We start from the raw sequence: 26,286 nt of genomic DNA, 5'->3' as shown, positions 1-26,286 counted from the left end.
CTGAGCCCAGCCCCGCCCCGCCCGGACTACCCACCTCCCCTGAGCCCAGTCCCGCCCAGCCCCGCCCGGACTACCCACCTCACCTGAGCCCAGCCCCGCCCCGCCCGGACTACCCACCTCACCTCCCCTGAGCCCAGCCCCGCCCGGACTACCCACCTCACCTGAGCCCAGCCCCGCCCCGCCCGGACTACCCACCTCCCCTGAGCCCAGCCCCGCCCCGCCCAGCCCAGACTACCCACCTCACCTCACCTGAGCCCCGCCCAGCCCGGACTACCCACCTCACCTGAGCCCAGCCCCGCCCAGCCCGGACTACCCACCTCACCTCACCTGAGCCCCGCCCCGCCCGGACTACCCACCTCCCCTGAGCCCAGTCCCGCCCAGCCCCGCCCGGACTACCCACCTCCCCTGAGCCCAGCCCCGCCCCGCCCGGACTACCCACCTCACCTGAGCCCAGCCCCGCCCAGCCCAGCTTGGACTCCTCACCTCACCTCAGCCCGGCCCCCAAGGACAGCGATTTGCTCCTGCTTCTAGCCCGCCCGTTGGGTGTCACCCCTAAAAGCCAATCAGACGCTTCTCTCGGCCGGAACCCGCCTCCTCCTCCCCTCGGTTGGCTGCTTGGGGCGGAACGTGCTGCCACTCACTCGCTCCATAAAGACACAGCGGAAGATGGCGGCCGAGCCCCCCAGCCGGGACCGGGTGCCGTACGCTCGGCCGCCGCTCTCCGCCCTCGCCGCTGCGCTGCTCCTGCTGGGCTGCAGCCCGGCCCCCGCCGCCGCCTCCAGCTGTCACCATGGCGTTCCCAGCGGCGGAGAGGTGAGCGGGTCTCCGGGGCCGGGGCTCGGCGGGCGGCCCGGGGGGGGGGGCTCTGAGTGGGGCACGGGGTTTGAGGTGATTGCGTGACGCGTGGGGCCCCAGGCGGGGCGGGGTAGTGCGGGTGCCCTCTGTGTCATGGGCGGGGGCGCCAGCGGGGCGTGGAGTGTCCTGTGCGTAATGGCCGGGGTATGGGGTACGCTCTGCATAGGGGCTGGGGGTGCCCTGGGTGTCATGGGTTGGGAGGGGTATGGAGTGCCAGCGGGGCTTGGGGCGCTCTCTGCGTACAGGGTAGGGACGGGGCAGGGAGTGGGTATGGGGTGGTGCCCTCTCTGTAATGGGGAGCAGAAGGGTGAGGAGTGGGAAGGGGTAGGGGGTGCCCTCTCTGTAATGGTTGGGGAAGGGGTAAGGGATGGGATCGGGGGGGGGGGTATCGGAGCAGCCTGGATAAAGGGAGCATGGGTGGCATGGGGTGAGGAGGATTGGTCGAAGGGTGGGAGAAGTGGGGACCAGGCTACCATGGTATCTGGGTGGGTTTTATAGAGATCTGTGTTAGGAGTCAGGTGGTGGAAGGATGTTGGAATGTAATGGTGCTCCAGTGAGAGATCTCAGTAATGCCATCTGCTTTGAAAAATGGCTCTGCTGAAGCTCTGCGGAGTAAACTCAAACTAAAGCAAACAGATGGCAGATAATGAGATCATTCCGGAACAATCAGTTGGAAAGAAAACTGCTTATTTGATATGGCATTCCAGGTTTAAATGCTTTGGTCATAATCCTGTTACTTCTAGGCCTGATCCTTGCTGAAGACATTTGAGGCAGCTACCTGGAACTTAAATCAGAAATTCGAGAGAGTAAATGTAAATAGACAGTCAGGGCTTCTGCTGCAGTCAAAATTATACGTTTAGCCACTTCTGAAACTGTCTTTTAAAAATTCAGACAAGTTTAGTCAATATATAACTAACCCAAGTAAGAGGAGATAAGGGTTGTGTGTATGTCTATGTGGAAGTAAATACGTTGACTTTTGGGATGCTGTCCAGAGTACTGAGTGATCTCTGATTAGGAAGGTGAGTAGTATTATTATTTTCATTTTATTTTAAATCAAGAGCCTTTCAATATGAAAAGCTCTTGATTTAAAATAAATTTTGTAATTCAGAATTTGTAAATACCTGTCAGTTTAAAAAAAATTGTAAATATAATTTGTCAAATCAAGTTCTCTGCTCCTGTTTTTACCAGGTTGTCTACAAAGTTTATCTTAAGGAAAATCATGTTCTCAAGAGAAATGTTGATCAAAAACTGAGAATTAAGACTATATATGACAGAAGTGTTGAAGAGTAAGTATAGTGGTATTTTTCTGTAGTTTTGAAATATAGATAATATATTTTTACATCAAAAGGTTTCCTTTTTTTTTTTTTTTTTTTGTAGTTTGCTCCTTGAGAAACGACACCTTATAAAGGTATGTTACACTTGTTTCCCCTTTCTATTTGGGAATGTTATGTATGGCATTCCGCTGTCCCAAAAGCTATTCCACAATGTGCTGTACATCAGTTATCTGCTATTCTTTACTCCAAAAATGTCTGGTTTCTAGTGGCACTTTGTGTATAGTTTATAAAGAACTTTGGGATCCTTCAGAGTAACTATATATTACTGTCAATATTATTGCTGAGACTGCAGTGCCATACAGTGGCTTAGCTGTACTTAAGACTTCAGCAAGTCTTCATGTCATGCCATCTGTTCTTCTGCTGTGCCTTCATGTTTAGCAAATGTCCTGTAATGGGAGAGTTAGTGCTCCTAGGATACGTTTGTACTTGTATTGCAACAAGGAGCCCATTGTTTGTATTTTTGTTTTCGTTAAATTTAGAACAAACTTTTCCCCCAAGCTATTTCTTATTTGGAGAAGACTTTTCAAGTCCGCAAACCAGCAGGTACTATTTCACTAAGCAGGTGAGTGAAGGTTTGTTTACTGTTTGCTATGTTGATATTTAAAATAGTTTGAGTGAACTTTAATATAAATGTGGAACAATGTCTTTTTTTTCCGCTACAGTGTAACAGGAGCCTCTTGCAAGTAATATTTCTCATACCAAAACCTTACACAGTAATATTGTAGCATCTATTTCAGTATCTTTAGCTGCCATGAATTATTTTACAGCTTGCCTTTTCACTTATAAAATAATTTTGACTTTAATCTAAATTAATTGAAGGCAATGTGCAACAAACCAGTATTTAAGGAAGAAAGATGACCCTCATAGATATTGCCGAGGAGCCTGTGCAGAACACACAAGATGTGGCCCAGTTATAGTTCCTGAGGAACACTTACAGGTAGTTCAAACCAAGTGACATTTACTTAGCATTCTAAATTTTATGGTTTGTGAAGATTACTAATAAAGTTAATATTAATATGTTTGACCTTTTCTATGTAGCTTTTACTTGTGGGAGGTGATCAGATTTGAGCAATAAGACACAATACAATCTGAGGCAATAGCAGAGTTTCTCTGATTATATTATAGAGCCAAAAGTCAAGTGAAGCAATCCTTACAAAAATAGCTGTAATTGCATTACAGTGCGTTGGTGTGGAGCGTGTATCAAAATTATGCAATATAAATATTACAAATACTAAGGAAAATAGATTCAGAAAGGACATTGTTGAATATTAAGCCCCAGATATTACCAGAGTTCTAAAGCCATTTCATAATACCACTTATTCAGCGTGTCCAATTTTCTAGAATTAATTTGCCATCATAGGGTCCAGTTGTGAAGTTTTTACTCATTCAAATCTTCTGTTGAAGTCATGTTGACTCATTTTCGATTCATACTAAAACACATGATTAGCACTTCTCTTACTTGCTCTGATCATTGTAGCTTTACAACCTTGATAACATTTTTCAAATGTTTTGTGTAGCACTTTTATTTAGTTTATTTTTAAATTAGTTGAAATTTCATTAAAATGAATTGAGGGACACACTTAATGAAATGCAGTCAGAACCTCTAGTGATAAGTGTGCCTCAATTTTTGGATGTCCAAGTTGGAGACACCATAAAAAGGTCTGACTCTGAAAGTGCTGATCACCACCTTTTTAGTACACTTCGTATTGGGCACCACTCAAACTGAGGAATCAAAATCACTAATCACTTTTTAAAACTTTGACCCTAGTGTATTCACCCAGTCCACAACAGGGATTCTAATCTTTACTTGGCTTAAAAGAACAAATATTTGTGAATGGCTTTAAGATTGGCATATTACATTTCTAAGGATTTAAGTTATTTAGGCTAATTATTTCATATCTTTCCCATTTTAATTGCATTATCATAGCAATGTAGGGAATGTAGTGAAAATGAATGGCATTGTGGACCTGCTGGTTTACCAGACCAAGAAGGAGTTCGAGATGCCGATTTTGTACTTTATGTTAGTGCTCTTACTACTGAAAGATGTGGTCAGGAAAATATTATTGCGTATGCAGCCTACTGCCAACTGGAAGCAGAAATGGACAGGTAAAAATTCATTCCAGGCTAATTTTTACGGAGTAATAATTTTTTCAGGTCTTTGCATTCACTGCTGAAATCACTAGATTTATCTGTTCTGCTGAGTGTAATGGGTTGTTGGTTTACGTCTTATGTTCCTAAAATCTCATGCTTCATGGCTTTAGCTGGTCACCTGCACGGGCCCAGAAGGGACTTCCCCAGTGTATTCTGGGTTTTTGCACTGAAGCATCAAAGATGGTCACAGCTGGAGGTGGGACACTGGATGTGGTGGGCTGGTGCCCCAATGTAGCTCTGAGCATTCTCTCTCTCAGCTGTTCAACTGGCTGATTCTTGCTCATGTGCTTATGGTCTAACTGATCACCATATGTAGGTTTGGGAAGGAATTTTCCCTCAGGTCAGATTGTCAGTGACCTTGTGGGGTTAGCAATTTCCTTTGCAGCAGGGGTGCGGGTCACTTGTGGGATTATCTGAGTGTATATCATTTAATCAGTTCCCTGCCATTGCAGGGACCTCAGGCATTGGTTCACCTGAGTCCCTCTTATTATCAGCCTATGGCACAACAGTCCAGTCTCCTGTACTTGTAATACTTAGGTCTAATTTTGGTTGTTGGGTTTAGCGTGTGAGTGCTGGATGATGTTGGTGGCCTGTATTATACAGAAGTTCAGACTAGGTCGGTGGCTCTCAACTTTTCCAGACTACTGTACCCCTTTCAGGAGTCTGATTTACAACTCACTTAAAATCTACTTGCTTACAAAATCAGACATAAAAACATAAGTGTCACAGCACACTATTACTGAACTTTCTAATTTTTACCACATAATTGTAAAATAAATCAATTGGAATATAAATATTGGATTTACATTTCAGTGTATAGTATATAGAGCAGTATAAATAAGTCATTGTATGAAATTTTAGTTTGTACGGACTCCGCTGATGCTTTTTATGTAGCCTGTTGTAAAACTAAGTAAATATATAGATGAGTCGATGTACCCCCTGGAAGACCTCTGTGTACCCCCAGGGGTACTTGTACCCTTGGTTGAGAACCACTGGACTAGACCCAGTGATCTCTTCTGGCTTTAAACTCTAGGTTTCCACTACAGTGGAACATGGTAGTTCAGACAGGTTACATGTTAAGAACTAAAACATTAATTCTCATGTCTCTCCTTGACACAGTGTACTTTGAGATTTTGCAAAACAATATTTTGCTTTAAATATTATTTTTCAAGTACAAATTATGCTAACAGGAATATTTTCAGTATTTATTAAACTAAACTTTATTAATGCACACACACACACCAAACTACACTAACCCCAGAGAAGCTGGGACATAACTGAGTCAAAGCTAAACCTCCGTCCTTAATACGCATACTGTATAAAGCTTCCATTGAAGTAAATGGCAAAACTTCTACTAATTTAAATGGGAGAAGGATTGGGCCCCTTATCTGCAGAATACATGCACCTTGATCTTGCAATTGTATCCATTATCACCTATGTGGAGCCTCATGGAAGTTGATCTGAGTGATGCACTTTGTCTTAAATCTCCATGCAGACAACTAGCTCCCACTCGTCTGCTTCTGCCTGAAGTTTTACAAGCTTAAGCAGAGCAAAAATCTCTTTATTTTAAAATAGATCAGGGGTTTTCAAACTGGGGGTCATAAGGTGGTTACAGGGGGTCATGAGCTGTCAGCTCCATGGGGCTGACAGCCCAGAGCCCCCATTAAATTAAATTACCCCCCACCCATTTTTATTTTATAAAGGGGGTCACACTCTGGGGCTTGATGTGTGAAAGAGGTTACCAATACATAAAGTTTGAAAACCAATGCCCTAGAGCTCCTCGGTGTGGGTAGAAAAGAGGTCTATGTTTCTGCTGCAACAAGTCAGTTTTTAAGAACAAATACTGGCCTTGTGGGACATAGTTCTGCAGTAAAGCAGTAGCTTGACCTAATTTTTAATTTTATTTTTAAATAGTGTGTGGGAGGGGGGAATTTATTTTGGGTGGTCAAGTAAGGGAGCTGAAATAATACTCCTTACCCTCCATTTGAGGTTTTAAGAGATAGCTGGTTGTCTTTGTTTTCTCTCTCTTATTATGGCTATAAAACAGAAGGTTTGTAATGGAAATGGACTGACTGACCCTGAGCTTCAGTTGTGCAGTGTCTGCTGCTAGATTGGAATGCTTTTATTCGATGAGTTAACTCGGTGGCTTTCAACCTGTGATCCACGGACACCTGTGGGCCCACAGACTGTCTGATTTCCAAAGGTGTCCACACCTTCATTCGAAATCTTGTAAGGGTCCACAGATGAAATAAAGGTTGAAAACCATTGGGTTAACTTATTGACCTCCAATAATTACACACTTTTTGCCTGCTGTGTTTTAGTGTGTGTGTGCGTGCACACGTGCTATTGCTGGTAATCTATTCAGGAAAAACATTACATGGAAGGACTTATCTCCAAAAGAGGGTGAAAAGTTATTTGCATTAAATCAGATAAGTGTTTCTAAGTTTAATTTGTTACCTTCATATTTAATGTGATTATTTTTTAAGTTGCCCAGTATTTAATCAAAATCCAATTTATAAAACAAAGCAATGTTTGTCTTCCAGGCCAGTAGCAGGATATGCTAATTTGTGTCCAAATATGATTTCTACTCAAGCTCAGGAATTTATTGGCATGCTGTCTACAGTGAAACATGAAATTATTCATGCACTGGTAAGACTTGATATTTTAATGTGTCATTTCCTTACATTCTCCCAGCTAGTTTATATAAAAAGGAATGCACTTAGTTTGCATCTTTCAACATCTGTGTTAATTGCCTTCAGGTATTATATTCTCAACATATATTTTGGGGGTTGTATATTGGTCTTTTAATGGCTTTTAGTATTCTAGATGAATTAGTATTGTCTAAATATGCTTTTTATTTACCTTTTTGAAGGGTTTCTCTGCTGGGCTGTTTGCATTTTATCATGATGACGATGGAAATCCTTTGACAGCAAGATATGCAGATGGGCTTCCATCTTTTAATGACAGGTATATTTTTAAATCCTTGAATCCTCTTGGTTTAACTTGACAGTGTCCTTTCATTTTTGCAAGAATATATTCTGGCTGTCAGCTTCTTGAAAATCAGAGTTGTTTCCTTTGCAGAAATGTTCTTTCTCTTCACACTCAAACATTAGTTTCATTTTTTGTAGAGTTGTTTCATTTGTGGCATTATGCTTTTTTGTGTTTAAATATAATTTTATATACATGCACAAATACAAACCCACCCACCAAACGTGGGGGGAAAAAAGGTCAGATTTAGGATGTTAATTACAGGGCTACCTGCACCTTTGCCTCCATTGGTGGTCTGTATGGGTGCACTCCCTCAGGTGTCAGGCCTCATGCCTTCACCTATTTCAGAGTAGAGTTTTACAGTTCTCCAACTCTTAGATTGGGCGTTGGGCTACAGTACACTGTGTATTAACCATTCTTATCCGAATTCAGCAAACCTGCAGGGGTATCTGTTGTGCCATTCTTCCCTTTGGGAGTCTGACTAGTGTACACAGTGATTGGGCAGCCTCCTTAAATCAAAGTATTGCTTTAGCAGTAGGAACAAAGAATTTAGAACAGTGGTCCTTAAACTGTGGGGCATGTCCTCCAGAGGGGGGCGCAGAGGAACGTTCGGGGGGTGGGGCCTGGGTCAGCCCTCACGGGGCATGGGGAAGGCTTGCCACTCACCTCTGCCATAGCTGTGGCTCTCAGCTGTGGCTTCGCTCCCATCCCCAGCCTTGGCCCCTGGCTGTGGCTCCGCTCTCGGTCCCAGTCCCAGCCTCGGTTCCTTTTCCCCAGTCTGTGCCCCCGCCCCAAGCTGGGGCCCCACTCTTGGCTTGGTTGGGGGGCGGGCAGGCAGGGGTAAGGTGGGACAGACAGTGAAAAGTTTGGGGACCACTGATATAGAGAAAAAGGATTGTAAAACAATAAATAATCTATAAGCAGTGGGATGTCTGTGTGTTTGTCTGGTTCCCCGGAACTATTCCCTTTTCTGAGAGCATTCCTTTTTAAACCAGCCAGAGTTCTTTTGATCTGCTGTGTTCCCAGCCTTTTCCTGTCCTGGGATTGTCTCTTAACTCTCAAGGGTTTGCTGAGAAGTTGCTTATCTTGAGCCATTCTTTCTCTTCGGCTTGTGTTTCCCCACAGCCTCCCATTAAACCAAAATATTCATACTATAAACAGCCCAGTAGCCAGGTCAATATACAGTATTCATAAACTATGAAAGAGCAACTCCAAATTAGTCATATAGGGTCTATTGAATCTGGCAGCATAACTTCAGCTTTATTTCCCCCATTCCTCTACACTATACGTAATGCTAAGTAGCTGTAATGCCTACAATTAAACTGTGCTGATTAAACATTGACAGAATCCTATCAATTTTTCTTAAACTGACCACTTCACCTGCTAGCGATTCTAGGGCAATCTGTTCAAACTTGGGGATTCTGAATATATGAAATCTTCCTAGACTGCAAAGAGTTGGAGGTCCTGTCATATTGAAATGGGACTTTGTCTTCATTTTTCAAGAAGATCTCAAATTTGACCTAAACGTTAATCTGCAGTAATTTGGTCAGTTTTCATGTCTGTTCCTTAACTGGTACCACCAATAGTTAGTTAACTAAGGGCCTTCCTGTCATTGAAATACTACAGTAGAATACAGCAGTTGTTCATAACTCTTCAATATTATTATTCTGTGTGTTCAGTAATGGACAACTATTGTATAATACTGCAGTCCTCTCAGGTCTTGCCTCTGAGGTCTGCATGATCCGTCACTGTGGATCAGTTCAGTGGTGTATTTAAACATACACCTAACTTTAAGCACGTAAGTAATCTTACTGAAATCAGTGGTACTATATTCATGATTAAATTTAGGCATATGCTTAATTACCTTTCTGAATCAGGGTTTATTCTTCATATATATCTTATATTGAGTAAACTCAATCACAATGATGTATCATATGTCAAATGTCATTGTAATTTAATTTACTCAGTATAAGATGTCCATCTTCCAAGGTTTTTAAATATAGAATCACAGAACTGGAAGGGACCTCAAGAGGTCATCTAGTCCAGTCCCCTGCACTCATGGCAGGACTAAGTGTTATCTAGACCATCCCTGACAGGTGTTTGTCCAACCTGCTCCTAAAAATCCCCAATGATGGCGATTCCACAACTTCCCCAGGCAATTTATTCCAGTGCTTAACCACTCTGACAGTTTGGAAGTTTTTCCTAATGTACAACCTAAACTGCACTTGCTGCATTTTAAGCCCATTGCTTCTTGTCCTATCCTCGGAGGTTAAGAACAACATTTTTTTCCTCCCTCCTCCTTGTAACAACCTTTTACGTACTTGAAAACTGTCACCATGTCCCCTCTCAGTCTCCTCTTTTCCAGACTAAACAAACCCAATTTTTTCAATCTTCCCGCAAAGATTTTCTAGACCTTTAATCATTTTTGTTGCTCTTCTCTGGACTTTCTCCAATTTGTCCACATCTTTCCTCAAACGTGGTGCCCAGAACTGGACACAGTACTACAGTTGAGGCCTAATCAGCACGGAGTAGAGCGGAAGAATTACTTCTCGTGTCTTGCTTACAATACTCCTGTTAATACATCCCAGAATTATGTTTGCTTTTTTTGCAACAGTGTATCACTGACTCATATTTAGCTTGTGTTCCACTATGACCCCCAGATCCCTTTCCTCAGTATTCCTTCCTAGGCAGTCATTTCCCATTTTGTATGTGTGCAATATGTAATGGCACTGTGGAGGATGATTTCTGCATGCCTATAAATCTCATTTACTAATTTAAAAAAATCACAATACACTTTCCTGTCTTTCAGTTAATTTAGATATTTTCAGTATAACTAAACAATTTTGCAAGTGTTTTCCCTTTTAGTAGTGTAAACTCATTCCTTCATGCAATTTCTGCAAGTGAAAGTTCTTAGCTTTTTATATTCTTTCCTGATACGTACAATATATTTTTATTAGTGCATAATAATTCTGAAAATATCTCTTTAGTAAACTTCTTCAGTTTGGCTTATTACAAAATGTGAATTAGACTTACAACTTGGAAAATATTACTCAGGAGGAAAGTTGCCGAGTTAAACTACTTCATTTTCAATAAGGAATTAGAGTACGTATTAAAAGGATACTGAGCACTGTTCCTTTATGGAAGGTAATGTTCAGTTTTGGAGTGCAGCCTAGGTTTATTGCCTAGATTCTGGTAAAACATCTCTAATTAAAACACTCTCCTTACAGTCTAGGTTTGTATCAGTGGAGCAACAAGGTTGTTGATAAAGCAGTTAGGTTATGGGATATACGAGGTAATAAGATGCTGCGCCATGACGTATTTCTTCTGGTAACACCTCGAGTAGTTGTAAGTACTGATTATCTTAAACTTCTTTCACACTGTATCTGCCCTGATTACCATCAGATACTTGAACTTCGGTCATTACTATCTTGTTGATAACAAAAATGTTAATTTACCGGAAACTAAAAAGAAAAGAATTCTTGACCACATAACCTGGTTTGGGTCAAACTTTAAAGAAAATCATACTCCTAGTTAATTGAGGGATATTTAAATAAAATGGAAAACAGTTAATTGGCCTTGAGGTGTAAGGGGAGAAATAATTGAAATGCAAAGAGAAAATTTAGGGCTTGAGTAGAGATACTATGAAGGATAGAGCAGAAAATTAAAGCTGATTTTTAGTGATTAAATGGACCATCCCATCCTACTCACATCTTGTTTCCATAAAGTCTGATCCTGAGGCTTTGATCACTCAATTGCTATTGACTTAAGTGATAAGGCCCTTAATCCTTTCTCTGTTCAATATTCATCTTTTTTCGTATGACCTGTATACCTTTTCCTTTCCCATTTAAATACTACTTGTTTCCATGTATTCCTAATTCTGCCTTTAATGAAGTGTCAGAGTTGAAAAATTTAATCATACCTTTCCTCTTGTTTTAGAAAGTATTCAAAAACATTTGAGACCCTTTCTACTCAATGCTCCCTCCACCCCACTCTCTCTGTCTTTCCTCTCAAATTTTAACTTTTAATTTTAAGGAATTTGAGGACAGAAACCAATCAATAAGTGAAACAGAACTACAGTACTTTCACCCAAACATTAATTTTAGTATTCTAGGCTATTTGCAGAAATTCTAGTCTAACCTTTACTTTCAGGAAATTGAACTAACTATTTGTAGCCCAACTCTTAAAGCTATATTTAAAGCTGTACTACTAACTATAATAAGGGGCTTCTGCTCATCCTGGTTACTGTCATATTGTGTGGTGGGAGCTGGGAGGGCAGGCCACAAATCTTAGACAACATTGTGATGCCTGTTGGCTAATAGCAGTATGTTTTGATTTTTCTCATCGAAAATTCCACCAGAATCTCTCTTCTCATGGAAAATTTTGATTTTGAGAGAACCTCATTTTCTGATGTGAAAATGTTTTGTTCGGAATTTCTTGAGCATACCTAATTGTGAAGGGGGGCTATTTGATGAAAGCTTATTTTCTGTGAAACATTGATTTCAGATGATCCTGATATAAACTTGGAATAAGTAAGTAGTATGGTATGTTACTTATTAGTGGCTAACAGCCAGATTGCTGGATTCGGTACTAGGAGACTCACTAGCTTGTTAGAGCTTCAATAAGGAGAAGTCCTTCTGCAGTCAAAGGAAAATAGCAGACTGTGGTAAAAGGAGGACATTAAAATGGTTCTTTTTTTAAAAAAAAAAAAAAAAAAAAAAAACTTTAATCAAGAAGTGCATACCTGAGTTTGTTTCTCAGTATTTTTAGAATGGGGTTGTAACAACAGTTCTGTTTTGTAGGAAGAAGCTCGGAAACATTTTGACTGTCCAATTCTAGAGGGAATGGAGCTTGAAAACCAAGGTGGCATGGGTACAAAGCTCAATCACTGGGAAAAGCGATTGTTGGAGGTTAGTGCTGGTAAATAATTCTAAATATACCTATCTTATCACTAAAGGGGATAAAAATGTAGATTTTCAATTTTTCAAGTGTATCCATAGATCTATTGGAAACCCACCAGCGTTAAACTTAACTGAAATACATTGCAAATAAGTAAACTGTGCACATTAAACCTCTATTCATTCCTAAACAACTCTCATACCATTCTCCAAACCCTTAATTCTGAAGGTTCACCAGTTCCTAGAAAGACAGTATCAAATGATAAACAATTGGAGGTTCACTTTTCTATAGTTGTTTACCTATCTTCCACAATTTGCCCTGTATCTTACACAATTTGCCCTTTATTAGTGTAATACAGCTATGCAGTGATCCTAGTTTAATTTGTTTTATGTACTTCGGTACCAACTAGTCTCTTCATAAGAAAACTACATTTATAAGGGCACTCTTGAAATTGATCTTTGTTTCCTAAGTGATTGTATCTGGGGGAGAGGGGAGTGGAACTTCCTTTTAGCCAACTTATCTTTTTGTCATCCCCTCTCCTTCTACCTTTTTGTCTCAAATCCTGGAGCGTGCAGTTTAATCACTACCTTGACTTCATAAAATCATAGAAATGTAGGGCTGGAAGGCACCTTGTGAGGTCATCTAGCCCTTTCCCCTACGTTAGGGTAGGATTAAATATATCTAGACATCCTTGACAGGTGTTTATCTAACCCAGTGGTCTCCAAACTATGGGACATGCCCCCCTTAAGGGGGTGCAGAGGAACATTCTGGGGGGCACAGCGGGGCCTGGGCCAGCCCCCACAGGAGGTGGGGAGGGAGCGCTGCTCAGTCCTGTTTTGCCCCCAGCTCTACTTCAGCTGTGGCCCCGCACTCAGCCCCAGCGTCAGCCCCTTACCGCAGCCCAGCTGTTACCCCAGCTGCCAGCCCCCACGGCGGCCTGGCCCTGGCTCCATCCCTGGCTCCAGCTCCAGACCCGCCCCCCAGCTGTGGCCCCAGTCTCAGCCCCCTTACCCCTGTCCACATGTCCTCACCCCCACAGGAGCCACAGGCCAGGCATGACCCTGAAAAGTTTGGGGACCACTGGTCTAACTTGTTTCTAAAAACCTAACAGGGGGATCCACATCTTCCCCAAGTAACCTGTTTCAGTGCTCATCTGTATTTCCATGATCCCCTCCAGTCTGGCTTTTGCCATCTCCACTGTGCAGAAATTCCTCTGAACAAGGCAATTGACTTTTCCCTCGCTAAGACAGTGGTCATTTAGACTATTGGATTGTTCCTTTTATAGTACAAATGTTAGTGACCTCGTAGTCATGGGTAAAGCCACAATATCAAATCAGTGTTGTGTGTTGTGGAGGTAAGCAATAAGGGAACACATTTCGATTTCAAGATTTCCTAGGGAAGTTGGTAAGAAAAAATTAAACGTTTTTGGAAAATACTTTAGTGTCTCTTAACTTGCAGTGAAATTTTATCTTTATGGAAAAATAACTTTAACTACTTGTCAGGGAAAATGTGCTCTGAAAACACTATGAATCACTTTTCAGAAGCTTCCTAACAGTTACTGGTAATTTTCAGAATGAGGCGATGACTGGATCCCACACACAGAACAGGGTCTTCTCCCGGATTACCTTAGCATTAATGGAGGATACAGGGTAAGAGTGAAAAGACCAAATGTTGTTAGTCTTCAATTTCAGACCTGTGTGTTTTCAAGTTATAAACAGTGAAAGTACTGTGGAGTTCATGCACTTAGAGATGTTGCAGTTGAATGAATACAACTTGCTTTATGTAAAAAGTTATCCAAGATATTTGGAATAGCACTATATTGTTATCTTCATTTTTCTTCAGATGTCTCTTGAATGCTATCTATCATTACTCTGTCCATAAAGACTACACCCCCATGTGTATCTGGTTTGTATAATCAAATTATGCCTTTAGTGTAAAATTCTCCTTGAAAAGCCGTATAGGAGATCTTCACGGTCATTCAGCTCTTCTTACAGGTACAGAATTTCCATGCCTGGAAGGAGGGCAGAATCCATCAAGATTTAACCTGTAGATATGAGAGCAGAATTTCCCCTTCATATATGTAAGCCCTTTGGGCAATTAAATTTTTTTGGCATGTTTTTTCCATTGTACAATACCAGATGTGCATCTCCTGCTGAATAAATGGTGACTACATTAATAAATAAGACAAGTTTTTGCTTTAATTCAGAAGAGCAATCTGTAAAGTCAGAAGGAAATATTCATATCATTTATAGAAATATACACAAGGGGACATAATTTCCTTGTTCATTCACTGAAAATTTTAATGTAGGTTAAAGTTTTTTGAATGGTCTTCTGCTGATTGGTCAGAAGACCAGTTTCTCAGTTGTATTTCCATTTCACAATATCTTTACAGCTGGTATAAAGCCAATTACAGCATGGCAGAGAAATTAGACTGGGGACGTGATAAAGGCTGTGACTTTGTGATGAAAAGCTGTAAATTTTGGATTGACCAAAAGAAAGAGAAGTAAGAACATACTATTTTTTAAACGCAGTGTTCATGTTCATCTGTATGTTTGTCTTCACTCATATTATAAACTTTTTGAAATATGTGGCTGTTTAGTGGCGTGAGCCAAAAGTCCGATGAACTATCCCACTCATTGCAATGCGTGGTAGCTTTTTTAAATCAGAAGAGTTCAATTTTAGCTGCAACAAAATTTCCAGTCTGTCTCACCAGAGTGCTACAAAATCATTTGACTTGCAACAGAGGACAGATGGCCTTGACAATAAGTATTCTCTGTAGATGTTCCCTGCTTCCCTTTAGCATGTATCTCAATATGATGCTTTGGAACCTGTTGAATTTGCAGTTATTGCAGGGTGCTTTTTCAGTGTTCATCTACATCTTTCTCTTCTGTTGTGTAGACCATGAACCCACTTTTATTAGGTTATGCAAGATTAATAGTTTGGCTTCCAGCACTAATATCCTTGCTTTTACTGTCTTTAATTTTTTTACATCTAATCTTGAAAAGTGGCCATGCTATTACTTTGCCTCCATTGAATTGGAAGTACAAATTATAGTACTCTTAGAAGTCTAAATATCTGATGCATCTGCAACAATGAAAAGTGGGCTAAAGTCCTTTTCAAAATCAGGCCTACTTTGGGTTTAGTTCTAATAGTATTTTAGATACTCCTTGGAGCTCATTGCTCTGACCCATGGGGGCATATCTCGCTACACTTTGTATTAGCAGGCCTTCTCAAATTTTTAATCTTTTCACCCGCTTAAAAATTTATAAAGACAATAGCAAATTTCACATGCTTAAAAATTTGAAGACGATAGCAAATAATTAGATCTTCTAGATGAGTAAGTGCATCCTAGATGAAAGACTTTTTTATTTAGAGAATATTGTGTTGGTAAACATATGGATGTGTTTCCCATGACATTCAAGACCAATCAAATGGCAATAATGAGCTTGGCAGCCAACCAAGAGACCAGTGCCCAACACATGATGGACCATATGAGGGGTGGAAAAGAGACACCCGGCCTTATAGAATTGCCTAGCAAAAGCAATTGATGTAAATATGATCTCATTCAACTAAGATATTCTTTCCTCTTTTGAAGGAGGCAATCGGTGAGCCCATACTGTGACACTCTGAGGAGTAATCCACTGCAGTTAACTTGTAGACAGGACCAAAAGGCAGTAGCAGTGTGCAATTTACAGAAATTCCCAAAGCAGTTACCTCAGGAGTATCAGGTATGATGCATCTTACTCCACGGAACAGCTCAAATTATTTTTGTTACTTTGGTCAGGGGTTCTCAAATTTCATTGCACCGGTACCCCCTTCTGACAGCAAAAGTTACTACACGACCCCATGAGGGGGGACTGAAGCCTGAGCCCTGCTGCTCTGGGTAGAGGGGCCAAAGCTGACGCCTGAGGCCCTTTGCCCTGGGTGGGGGGACTAAAGCTGAAGCCTAAGGGCTTCAGCCTCAGGCTGGGGCCATATAACCTGACCTCTGCCATCCACCGCTGAAGCCGAAGCCTGAGCCCCACCGTCCATGGTGGTGGGCTCGGGCTTTGGCCCCAGGCCCCAGCAAGTCTAATGCCCGCCCTGGCAACCCCATTAAAATGGGGTAGCAACCCACTTTGGGGTCACAACCCACAGTTTGAGAACCGATGACTTAAGTGGTGCAAGAGGTAGTGATGACTTAGGGTGTAGCATTCTTTCCCTCTGAGTTGGTACTGAACTAATATGTGAAGGGGATGTGTGTTGCTGAAAGTGCCCTATTTCAGAGAAGTACAAATGACATCATGACTATTTATGGTCATTAGAAATCTCATGTTGGTCTCTTTCGAAAGAACAATGTTAATCTGGCACTCTGACCAAATTCCATCGTTAAGTCGTTGCATGCTCCTACATGAATTTCCCTGGAAGATTTTCTATATATGATATTTCCTCAATTCCTTACCTAAACTGCTGCCTGATATTGCTGTGCATTGCTAAAATAGTGTGGTTTCACTCCGGAGGTGGCTATGATTTGGTAGGAAAAGTGATTTATCTCCTGTGTGCATATATGTGTATATATCTGCAGAGTTACTTAAAATAGACTCCTGTTAGCAGTGCCTATGTGCAGCACCACTGATGTTGGAAATTTGTAATTATGATAGATTCGATAAAAGCTAAATATACACTTGTCCTTGTTGAACAAACTATTTCACTGCCTCCTTTTTTTTTCCCCCCAGTACTTTGACAGTCTTAATGGAGTACCATCAGAAGATTTGCCTTATTATGGCGGCTCAGTAGAAATTGCTGACTATTGCCCCTTTAGTCAAGAATTTAGTTGGCATTTAAGTGGTGAATTTCAACGCAGCTCAGATTGTAGAATAATGGAAAATCAGCCAGGTCAGTTTCCAGTGAAGTATATTTTCGAAGTGTTGTTCTTATAGCAGAATTCACAAGGATGGTCTTATCTGGATACCCACACATTTCCAGTTAAGAACATTCTTTAGAAAACAAGCTTCTTTGCTGTTTTCAGTCCACTTTCCATTGTGTTGTTTGTTCAACAGACCATTTTTTCCCTTCCTTTCTCCACTCCCGACACTTTCCTTTTAGTCTTCATTTTTTTTCATGTACAGATGGGGCAGGGTAAATTATATTGAACAGTTGCCATCTGATTCTCCTGATGCACTCCTGCCTCATTTGATAGTCTGAATTTTTACACTGCTGAATTGAAGAAACAGATTGACAGAGCCAGAAGATTACCCAGAAGTCACCTACTACGGGACAGGCCCAACAAAGAAAATAACAGAACGCCACTAGCCATCATCTTCAGCCCTTAACTAAAATGTCTCCAACGCATCATCAAGGATCTACAACCTATCCTGAAGGACGACCCATCACTCTCTCAGATCTTGGGAGACAGGCCAGTCCTTGCTTACAGACAGCCCCCCAACCTGAAGCAAATACTCACCAGCAACCACTAACCCAGGAACCTATCCTTGCAACAAAGCCCGTTGCCAACTGTGTCCACATATCTATTCAGGGGATACCATCATAGGGCCTAATCACATCAGCCACAATATCAGAGGCTCGTTCACCTGCACATCTACCAATGTGAGATATACCATCATGTGCCAGCAATGCCCCTCTGCCATGTACATTGGTCAAACTGGACAGTCTCTACACAAAAGAATAAATGGACACAAATCAGATGTCAAGAATTATAACATTCAAAAACCAGTCGGAGAACACTTCAATCTCTCTGGTCACTCGATTACAGACCTAAAAGTGGCAATACTTCAACAAAGAAACTTCAAAAACAGACTCCAACAAGAGACTGCTGAATGGGAATTAATTTGCAAACTGGATACAATTAACTTAGGCTTGAATAGAGACTGGGAGTGGATGGGTCATTACACAAAGTAAAAATATTTCCCCATGTTTATCCCCCACCCCCCCCCACACACACACCCCCGCGCTCTCCTGCTGGTAATAGCTCACCTTAAGTGATCACTCTGGTTACAGTGTGTATGGTAGCACCCATTGTTTCATGTTCTCTATGTATATAAATCTCCCCACTGTATTTTCCACTGAATGCATCCGATGAGGTGAGCTGTAGCTCACGAAAGGTTATGCTCAAATAAATTGGTTAGTCTCTAAGGTGCCACAAGTACTCCTTTCTTTTTACACTGCCAGTGACTCAGTGGCCTTACTGGGATGGTAAATTAGTACTACTAGTGTACAGTTTAGCTGGCAGGCATACATGTGCAGTCAGGTGGAAGACTTATTTAGTTTAATGTTAACAGAAGTTGATTTATTCCAATGGATATTAAGCTGTTTCAGGTAGTATAATGTTCACAAATCATGGAAATGGTGTCCTGGCATTTTAGTCTAACATCCTATGAGCAGTCTGAAGAGTTAGGTTTTCTTTTTGGTGTTTTTTGAAATTGCCCTATGGATCATTTACTACTTGAAGTTCATTTTCTTTACTAATTTACAGTAGGGGCTTGCTGATCTTTTAACAAAGCTGAGTTAACTCTTCAAAAATGTGTTCCTCTTTCCTTCAGATCCTTTCAAAAACTATGGTGCAGAGAAATATGGACCAAACTCTGTGTGTGTCATTCAGAAATCAGCATTTGTCATGGCACAGTGCAGAAAAAAACTCTTTTACCCTGACTGGGGCAGTGGATGTTATCAGGTAAGGATGACATTTTAAATAAATTTAGAAACCGTTAAAAAAAAAAAATCACACCTTTTATAAAAACTCAGAATTTGTTTAAAAAATAGGTTAAGATTACTTAATATGACAAGCTGTTTTTGTTAAATAACCCAATAATTGTATGCGTGCTTTAAAAATAGCTTCCTAACAGGAGCATGTAATTTAAACCATCCACTGGAAGTTTAATAAAAATAAATAAAAAAAGATTGATGTTAAGAACATGGCTAGAGGACAGACCTAGGTGTTAGTTATCTCTACCACAGACTTCCTATGAATGACTTGTCCAAGGTCGTCTTTGTGCCTCAGTTTCCCTAGCTGTAAAATAGGAATACTTATTTTTTTGTTTTGTAATTTATATTGGGATGGCATCCTCACAGGATGTCTAGCTTAATTTGTTTTGTGAGTCCCATTTAGTTTAGGTGGAAGGCACTGGATCTATGAAAGTTATTTTTCATAATCATTTTCTCAGCTGTACTAATTAAAGAATGGGTTCAAAAATATTCTTGGCACAACTGAAGATGCACTTGTATAAAATCATTGGCAGTATGTAGATGATGATGATAGTAATTCTTAATTCAGTGGTTCAGTCAGTATAATTGCATAGAAGAATATGACCAAATCCTTGAAACAAATAGCAGATTAAAATAGTTAATTGTTCTAAAATTAGCAATGTGGGTTTCCAGTTCATCTGTGCGTCTCCAAGCCAGTTTGTGAACAAAATTATTTACTTATTAGAAGAATCTATAAACAAGTTTGGATAATAAACAGTGACTTATGTTTAAACATAACAGACCTAACTTGGTTTCTTTATTTTAAGGTTTCTTGTTCTCCCAAAGGGCTGAATGTTTGGGTCAAGGACACAGCATACTTGTGCAGCCGCTCCGGTCAAGTGTTAACTGTTAGCATTCAGATGAATGGATGGGTACATGCTGGAAATCTAATTTGTCCAGCTTGTTGGGACTTTTGTGATTCCTGTCCTCCTGAACGGGATCCTCCAGCTTCTAACATAACAAGGGCACTATCAATTGGTAGGTTGCCTTATGATTTGCTTATGTGAAATAAAGATAAGTAAAACATCTTAAAACTTAAGAGGATTTTGTCAGTTGTTGGAAAATATTAAGTGCTACAGGATTTCAGCATTATAACTCTTCTTAAATAGCTTGAATGGTTTGTACTTTGATTAATTAGATTGAAAATTGAAATGTAGATGTCTTTGTGGAAAAACTGTATTGACTGCCAAGTAAATCAAAATGGAGGGGCAAACCCTCCCTTCCTCTCTATTTCAAAGTCCTAAAAACTTTGAGAAGGAAGGGAGCAGAGCCAGAGTGGTGGTATATTAATACTGTATGGTCATGTTTCTGCTGGTCTGGGGGATGGTTGCTTGGAAGAAATATGGCTGAGGAACAGCCACTTCATATGGTATAATCTCTGGCAGTCCTCCCAGAGATGTCTCGGTAGCCTATGGAACTTCCAGTAGACCACGAGGCACTTGTGTGTTTGGAAGGTTATGACTCTCTCTTGGAACCTCTACGGGCCTGGACTCCTGCTTGTAGTCCCTAGTGGGATGTTTAACACTTTTGTAATTTCTCCTGTAAACTTGACCTTATGGGGATAAGATAACACAGAACACGTATAACCACTGTTTAGAGAGGTGGCTGCATGAGCATCATATGTTAATAACTGGTGGTCTTCCTTTACTGACTTGGAGCTTTCATTTTATAATAATTTGTTTTGCCTGGCTGCTTTCTAAAATGAAAGTTATTAACAGAAAATCACATAATTTATCTTATTCACACTAATGGTATATTACTTTCCCATAACTCCTAAAATGTTCTTTAGTCCTTAGATATGCTGCCCATATTCCAGCTTGGGTAACTACATTGTCTCTGTGAACCTGCCGTCTAGTCTCAGTTGAATATGCTATTTCTCTTCAACTCCTGTCCTTAAATTTCGATATAATTCTGTTGCAAACTGTTAAAACAGCTGTTTTTGTTCCATCCTGGAAGTGACGACATTTCAGTGATTAGTGAAGGAACTAGTGTATAGTTTGTAAAAAATTTTCTAGGATGAAAAGAATTATATAAATTAATATAAGGTAAATTAACTTGAGTTCTAGTATCTTCTTTAGGTTTAACCCAGTGTATCCTGTATTCTTTGTGTATAGAGATTATTGAGAACAGATCTCTGAAACTGCTGGTTATGTTAGTATCACCCACCGTCTTATAAATCAGTAAAAAAACATGCAGTAGGAACTTAGAGGGACAGGTATTTTTGCAAGCTCCCGCTTTCAGTTCCCCCTATTTTTCTTCCTGTTCTTTTCTTTACCTCAGTTCTGTGGTTTGGTTTTCAATGTTCTGCTTTTATGGCAACCTAAATCAGAATTATTCAGAAAACAAACACTTGTGAAAGCCTGAGGCACTGTTAAAATGTTGATTCTACCCACTCCCACTTTTACCCCTCCTGCTCCTTTTCTTGCTGTGTTCAGCTATTTTCTGACCATTTTCCTAACTGCTAATCCTTAATCAACTGTAGAAGCAATACAAAGCATGTCCTGTCCTAGGGGCTAATCATGTTGTTACTGCAGAGTTCCTAGCCATGGAAAGCTAATATGCATTAACATAAACAGTATTTCAAATGAAGTTTGTATGTTTTCATGCCTTTTTTTTAACTGAAATTCATGCTTGTTAAATTGTTCGCTATTCTGTGTCTCAGGTGTGTGCATTTTGTAAACTGTATTATCTTTATATTTGACTTTAGATTTGTGCTCCTGTTCCTCCAGCCTGGTTGTAACTCTCTGGCTGTTGATGGCTAACTTGATCCCCTTGCTGGCAGGATTTCTTCTGTGTGTATGGAGTTAAGTGTGGGTAAAAAAGGTACTTACTACAAGACTTCACCACCATGCTGCATTCGTCGGGTCAAGAGCGCTACCATAGTGCAACATCTTTGCAGGCAGCAGTCTCACGCTGAATGACTGCCTTTTGGTCTATCTCACTATGGCTTGTAGCCAAGAAGGTGCTGACAACAGCAGCTAGCTTTTAAGAGGAGACAAAGTTTACTATATTTTCTCAATAAGTGCCAGTATTTTGTGAATTCAGACCTTTAATTTTAATAGTAACAACTTTTGAATATCAAATGTGCTAGCTGCATTAGGCAACTGGCAACGCAATCATTAGTGATATATATGTGAAACCGTAAGAATGCTTCTTGGATTTTGTTTTGCTAAATCCTGTGTGTAAGTGGTAGCAGGGTGTTTGGTTTTTTTTTTGTTTTAGCATCCTCAAACTGGAGATATACCTCAACGTTTCCGTAGTCAAAAGCCATGTAAAAAATCAGTTGCCATTGCTGCTAGGAACGTAGACTGAAATGGGCTTTTACTAACTCTTGCCGTTTCAGCCACATGCAGAGAGAGAGACACGCACAAATACACCCAATTGATATTCTGGCATTGCTTCCAAAATACTGTTCCATACTTTGAAACTTATGATGAATTGATGGTATATTTTTCATGAAATTGGTTTCTTTACATTTATTGAAATATTTTAGGAATCCCACTTCAGCTTTTTGAAGCCCATTCTCGTTTAATGTGTGTCAGTTATATGAAAATTGATGCACTAAATATTTGAAACTTGCCAGGGTAACTTTAAGAAGGGGGAACACTGATGCACTTTTGATGGGATGGTCAAAATATTTCCCTTTACTACAGTAGTTTTTGTCCTTTACCTTCAATACCAGTGTTCAGATTGCAGGATCGGGGTGAGGTGGGTGGTGGTGGTTGTTTTTAGACACTTCATGGGTGTTCAGCAGTGAAGTAATGAAGAGTTCTATTCTGCATAGATAATGTGAACACACAACATCTGTACTCTAATTTGACTTTCCTTTGAGGGGAAAAATAATAGTGATGGCAACTGTAGTAAACAAAGACAATGTTGACTATTTTTAGGCCAAAACAAGACTAACACACTAAGAAAACTATAGACTGGCTCTTCTGATGGACATGCGGCTGATCTCTAAAATGATACTGGATATGTGAAGATTTAAAATATTGCTATGAAAACAGCTGTTATTTAAAACCAGGGCATACTGTGCTATAAAGAAGCACAGGTTAGCGGTGGACAAAATCTACTAGATTTAGGGAAATGTGTAGAACTTCTGTGTCTACAGGATGTCTGCTCCTGGGGGCACTTAAAGATGCAAACTTGCCCATATTTGAGCCCTTTGGACTTACAAATAAGTCTTGCTTGCCCTATTCAGTTTGTTCATGGTGATAGTTCTGATTCTCAGAAAACTGTTTCCATTACAGATGTGAGGGGGCAGGAGTGCCCAGCATTTCCAGCATATACCAAGACGAGGAGGATAAATATCTTTTAACCTCCCTTTAAGTTGCTATAAGGCAATGGATTTGTCAGGGACTTGCTCCCTCTTTGCAAGGAAAAAACGGTGGAGATAGGGAATAAAACCCTTTGGTCACAGATGAACTTGTTCTTTAATAGGGAGAGTTTTCATTATGGTTATATGTATGTTAAAGAAAAATCTCTTTATATGGCTGCTGCATTTTTTTTAACATTATCCTTGTAAAAATAGGATTTTTGTAATGTGGCCAATGTCCCTGAACCCTCAGTTTGCTACACAAGTTAAAACTGCCTTAAGGAATCACAACTGAGAATCCTTTGCATTGGGCTAGTTCCAAGTTATACACGCTGCTTTAAATTATATGAGGCCTAAATTAGCTTTAAATATGTGTTTTAAAAAACTATAAGAATTAGGGATAAAATGTTTTAAACACATACAAATTTGGATTAAGACACTACAAATAATGAACAGACTGATACATTTTAATATATACACAATGCAATGATGGTGTGAAATGGTTCCTTGAAAACGCATAATACTTTGAGAAGATTTCTTAGGCCCCAGAGGTTGATATTGTATCTTTTGTCTGTCGTGCAATAATAGAATTTAAGTAGCATCACTCAACAATGATGCTTTTTATACTTGAACATTTTTCTTGGTTATTTTTTCTTAATAATGTAAAATATTTGCACTGTCTCAACTTTCTGATTAACTTTATAGCTGTTAAGCATTTTTACCAGTGTTAATTTATTGCATTTGACATTTGATATCCTGATCTCCTGTCTGTACAAATGTGAAACTTGCTATCTTTGAATGAATAACCTTGTCTTCAACAGAACAGTTATCTATCCCAATTGCTTAGTCTTTCCTCTGAGAATTTTAGTGAAACATGTAAGAAAGCACTGACTTTTCAAGTCACCTTACATCTGAATTGTGTACTATATAGTAAGTGAAAGTGGCCATCGTGCATTGTAGAGGGAGAACTCACCTACCTGTCAGAACTTCAAGGCAGACTTAACAGTACTCGCTGAGTAGTTGTTTTAATGTATCCGGTGAAGTAAAAATATAATTGCCTTAATAATCTGAGATTTCAGTCATGATTTCTGTGAGCACATGCAAGCAGTGAAGAATCCAGCTGTGAATGGTAGAATTGGAAGTGACTTCCTGATTTTTGTAGAAAAAATGTATTTGAACAGGTTAAATCAAACACTTGATATTTTTATATTAGTAAGCTAATGACAGGTAGCCCCATTGTCGTAGCAATGTGATGGCTGATAGATGTAATGAGGTAACCTTTAAGGTGAGAGTGAAGGCTGTCAATAAAATGGAAATATCCCTTTCCATCTCAGAAGAAGTAATTGAATAAAACTGCCTACCTCAGTTTTCTATACTGTCTTAAATTTAAATATTCAACATACTGTTAACTTCCAAATCTCAAGCTGAATAAGTAAAAACATCTCAGGTTTTTAAGAGCAGAATTAGAATAGGAAGCATAAGCCATTTCAGAATATGCAGCTGAAAGTCCTAGTTTAAACAATCATTTAGGCAGCCTTAAGTGTTGTCTACCTAACGAAATTGTCAGTGTTATTTTTCTAAAATAACCTGTAGGAAGCTACTCTAGTTTCCTAGTTGCACTTATTCTGTGATGTACTTATTATTGCATCGTGTGTGTATTATTTCCAGCTTTCTTCCTGGACTAGCAAATAAGTTACTTGACTTGCTATAGCTGTATTTTCTTGATTTATATAATATATAGAATATTTATTTTGTAAAACACTACGTGTTTGCTTATAGGGAAAAAAACTCTCATTTCTCAAAGGTGTTTCACAATTTTTCCCCTAGTTTTAATCTAAAATGGTAACGGAAAGTTCAGGTGACCTAGATTTGAGGAACACAATAGTGGCAGTGGTCTCAAAGAATTACAGGGAGAGAGGATAGTTCTTGGTCAGACAAATTGTATGCAATGAGCAAAATGCTCCAAACAACCAGGCAGTTCTGTTACTTCAGTGTTCTGCTCTCCTAAATGAGCTGACTCCTGGGACTTCGGAGTCTGGATCCATTGCAGGTATCTAAGGAGAATTTAGCTCCAGTGTCTTACTTGGCGGCTGGTACAATGTAGTTTATCTTTTTGATGTGCACTAGTAAACTAGGAACAAATATCTAATCTAAAATCCTGTGTCAACTGTCCTTATTTAGGAGGGACAGTGCCTATTTTCAAATATTTTTTGTCCTGAAAGTTTTTCTACACTAATGTATCTCAGTGCAGCTGGAGAGGTATATGTCGTTCTTTTCCAGTTCATATTTATGTCAAGTTGGTGAACTGTGGCTGAGCAGGATAAGGCCCTGACTCTGCAAAATGAGATGGATGGGATGTTGTGGGTGCAAGAGTCTGTATGTATATATCGCTTTGCAAGGTTAGGGTTCGTGTGCATACACTGAGTGGTATGTTTGTGTGGTGTATATAGTATTGGGCCTATGTGTAAAAATGTCACCTTTTTGAAAAATAAAGCTTATTCTGAAAAAAGAATTATTTTGGATGAGAACTGACTGTGACCTTGAGTATGTGTTTCCTATTTTAGTACAGAATATAAATATACAGTACGTTTTACATTGTTTTTTTGTGATTGGAATTGAGGATTAAGGGCTAACTTTTGTTTGTGCTGTTGCGAGTGGAAGTTTTTGTTTCAAAGTGTTAGGTACTGCCATCTTAAAATGAAACAAATCCTTGTATGTCAATAAACACCTGTCTAGAAAATTGTATCTCAGTCTTGCCCTTCTCTGAGAATGACACACGTTCTAAATTCAAACACTAAACACAATCAAAAAGTAATTTATGTATTAGAATTGTCCATTATTTTAACAGTGCCTTTGAAGAATGAAATTACAGCAAATATTTATAAATTTAGCAGAGTTAAATTCCTTTATACTTATATGAACTCATACTTGATAAACATTGGCTAAACCTGAAAATGCTACATAATATTAAAATGACTTCAAATGGAGTTTGGCTTGACTAAGGGG

The 26,286-nt window shown here is 39.8% G+C and overlaps 1 protein-coding gene across 1 annotated transcript; it reads left to right on the top strand.

The window, feature by feature from the left end:
* Positions 1 to 656: 656 nt before the first annotated feature.
* LMLN (leishmanolysin like peptidase) lies at positions 657 to 24,348 on the top strand. Its single transcript, XM_084643415.1, has 17 exons — positions 657 to 813; positions 2,044 to 2,141; positions 2,233 to 2,263; positions 2,669 to 2,751; positions 3,009 to 3,126; positions 4,117 to 4,295; positions 6,884 to 6,989; positions 7,213 to 7,307; positions 10,556 to 10,673; positions 12,128 to 12,235; positions 13,797 to 13,873; positions 14,617 to 14,727; positions 15,820 to 15,952; positions 16,940 to 17,099; positions 18,764 to 18,894; positions 19,733 to 19,943; positions 21,673 to 24,348. Exons 1-17 carry the CDS (start codon positions 667 to 669, stop codon positions 21,771 to 21,773), a joined length of 2,007 nt encoding a protein of 668 aa, XP_084499541.1. The 5' UTR covers positions 657 to 666; the 3' UTR covers positions 21,774 to 24,348.
* Positions 24,349 to 26,286: the final 1,938 nt, after the last annotated feature.

This window comes from Lepidochelys olivacea (genome assembly GCF_965140295.1).
Source record: "Lepidochelys olivacea isolate rLepOli2 genome assembly, chromosome: 11".
NCBI lineage: Eukaryota > Metazoa > Chordata > Testudines > Cheloniidae > Lepidochelys > Lepidochelys olivacea.
This window is presented reverse-complemented; position numbering and strand designations above follow the sequence as displayed.

Excerpts from the sequence above, each read along its gene's own strand:
- LMLN (XM_084643415.1), top strand. The coding sequence starts at position 667 with ATGGCGGCCGAGCCCCCCAGCCGGGACCGGGTGCCGTACGCTCGGCCG. Across the intron at positions 6,990-7,212 it reads ATGAAATTATTCATGCACTG|GGTTTCTCTGCTGGGCTGTT; the intron begins GTAAGACTTGAT and ends ACCTTTTTGAAG. Across the intron at positions 10,674-12,127 it reads TGGTAACACCTCGAGTAGTT|GAAGAAGCTCGGAAACATTT; the intron begins GTAAGTACTGAT and ends TCTGTTTTGTAG.